Source organism: Trypanosoma grayi, assembly GCF_000691245.1.
Source record: "Trypanosoma grayi strain ANR4 Tgr_1922_V1, whole genome shotgun sequence".
Classification (NCBI taxonomy): domain Eukaryota; phylum Euglenozoa; class Kinetoplastea; order Trypanosomatida; family Trypanosomatidae; genus Trypanosoma; species Trypanosoma grayi.
The window spans coordinates 793-1,692 of NW_008827540.1; the positions used below are offsets into that span (position 1 = coordinate 793).

At 52.0% G+C, this 900-nt stretch overlaps 1 protein-coding gene across 1 annotated transcript in view; it reads left to right on the forward strand.

Moving 5' to 3' along the window:
• DQ04_19221000 (hypothetical protein) overlaps positions 1-575 on the forward strand; it is a gene marked incomplete at both ends in the record, with an annotated part of 1,101 nt that extends 526 nt beyond the window's left edge. The window contains one exon of the mRNA XM_009317797.1: positions 1-575. This exon is cut by the window's left edge and continues 526 nt beyond it. Within this exon, the coding sequence (XP_009316072.1) occupies positions 1-575 (575 nt within the window).
• Positions 576-900: the final 325 nt, after the last annotated feature.

Sequence of the window (900 nt, forward strand, 5' to 3'; positions counted from 1 at the left end):
GCGATTGGCAGTCACGGCCGGGGAACTCCCACGCCGACGGCGGGGTAGAAGATGGGGCCGGAACTGCGCAGTGGCTGTCCGGCGCCGAGTCACCGGCAACGTGCAGTGGAGCGGTGCAGGTCGATGCTACCGACGAGAATAGCAGCAGTGGCGCGGCGACAGGGCTCGCTGACAGGACACAGAAGGCCACCGGAGCGGAGGTTGAAGAGGTTGCGGTTGTGAAGAAACGAAACAATAATAACAACAGAAACAGCAGCAGAAGCCAAAAGAGGATAAGCACAAAGAAGCCCACGAACCGACGTGCTAATGCAAAGAAGAACGCCGCTGAACAACAGAGCAAGATGCAGCAGCAGAAGAAGGCACAGCAGCAGAAGGAGAAGGCGCGACTGCAGAAGGAGAAGGAGAGGGCGCGGCAACAGAAGGAGAAGGAGAAGGCGCGACTGCAGAAGGAGAAGGAGAAGGCGCAGCTGCAGAAGAAGAAGACGCAGCAGCAGAAGAAGAAGGCTTCTGAGCTGAAGAGGAAACAGCAGCAGCCAAGAAAATTGCAAATGCAGAAGAAAAAGAAACAACAATAACCAACAACAAAAGAAGAAGAACCAGGCGCAAAGAAAGAGGCCTTAGCGATACTTTAGATTAAGGATCGACCTCCGCTAAAGCGAGGGAGGCTCAACCGCGCCGGAGGCAGAAAATGAGGCGAGCCGAGGGATGATGTAGACATGCTTGCGGCTTTTTAGTTCTGCCTATGTTGGTCTCATCACTTGCCTCTTGTATTTTGTGTGTAGAAACAGAGAGAAAGAATAAGAGAAGAAGTACGCGAATGAGTGCGTATGTGCAATACGAGTGGCGTGTGATATCTAGAGCCACTCTTTGCTCTGTATAGTTATTTATAAAGGTATATAT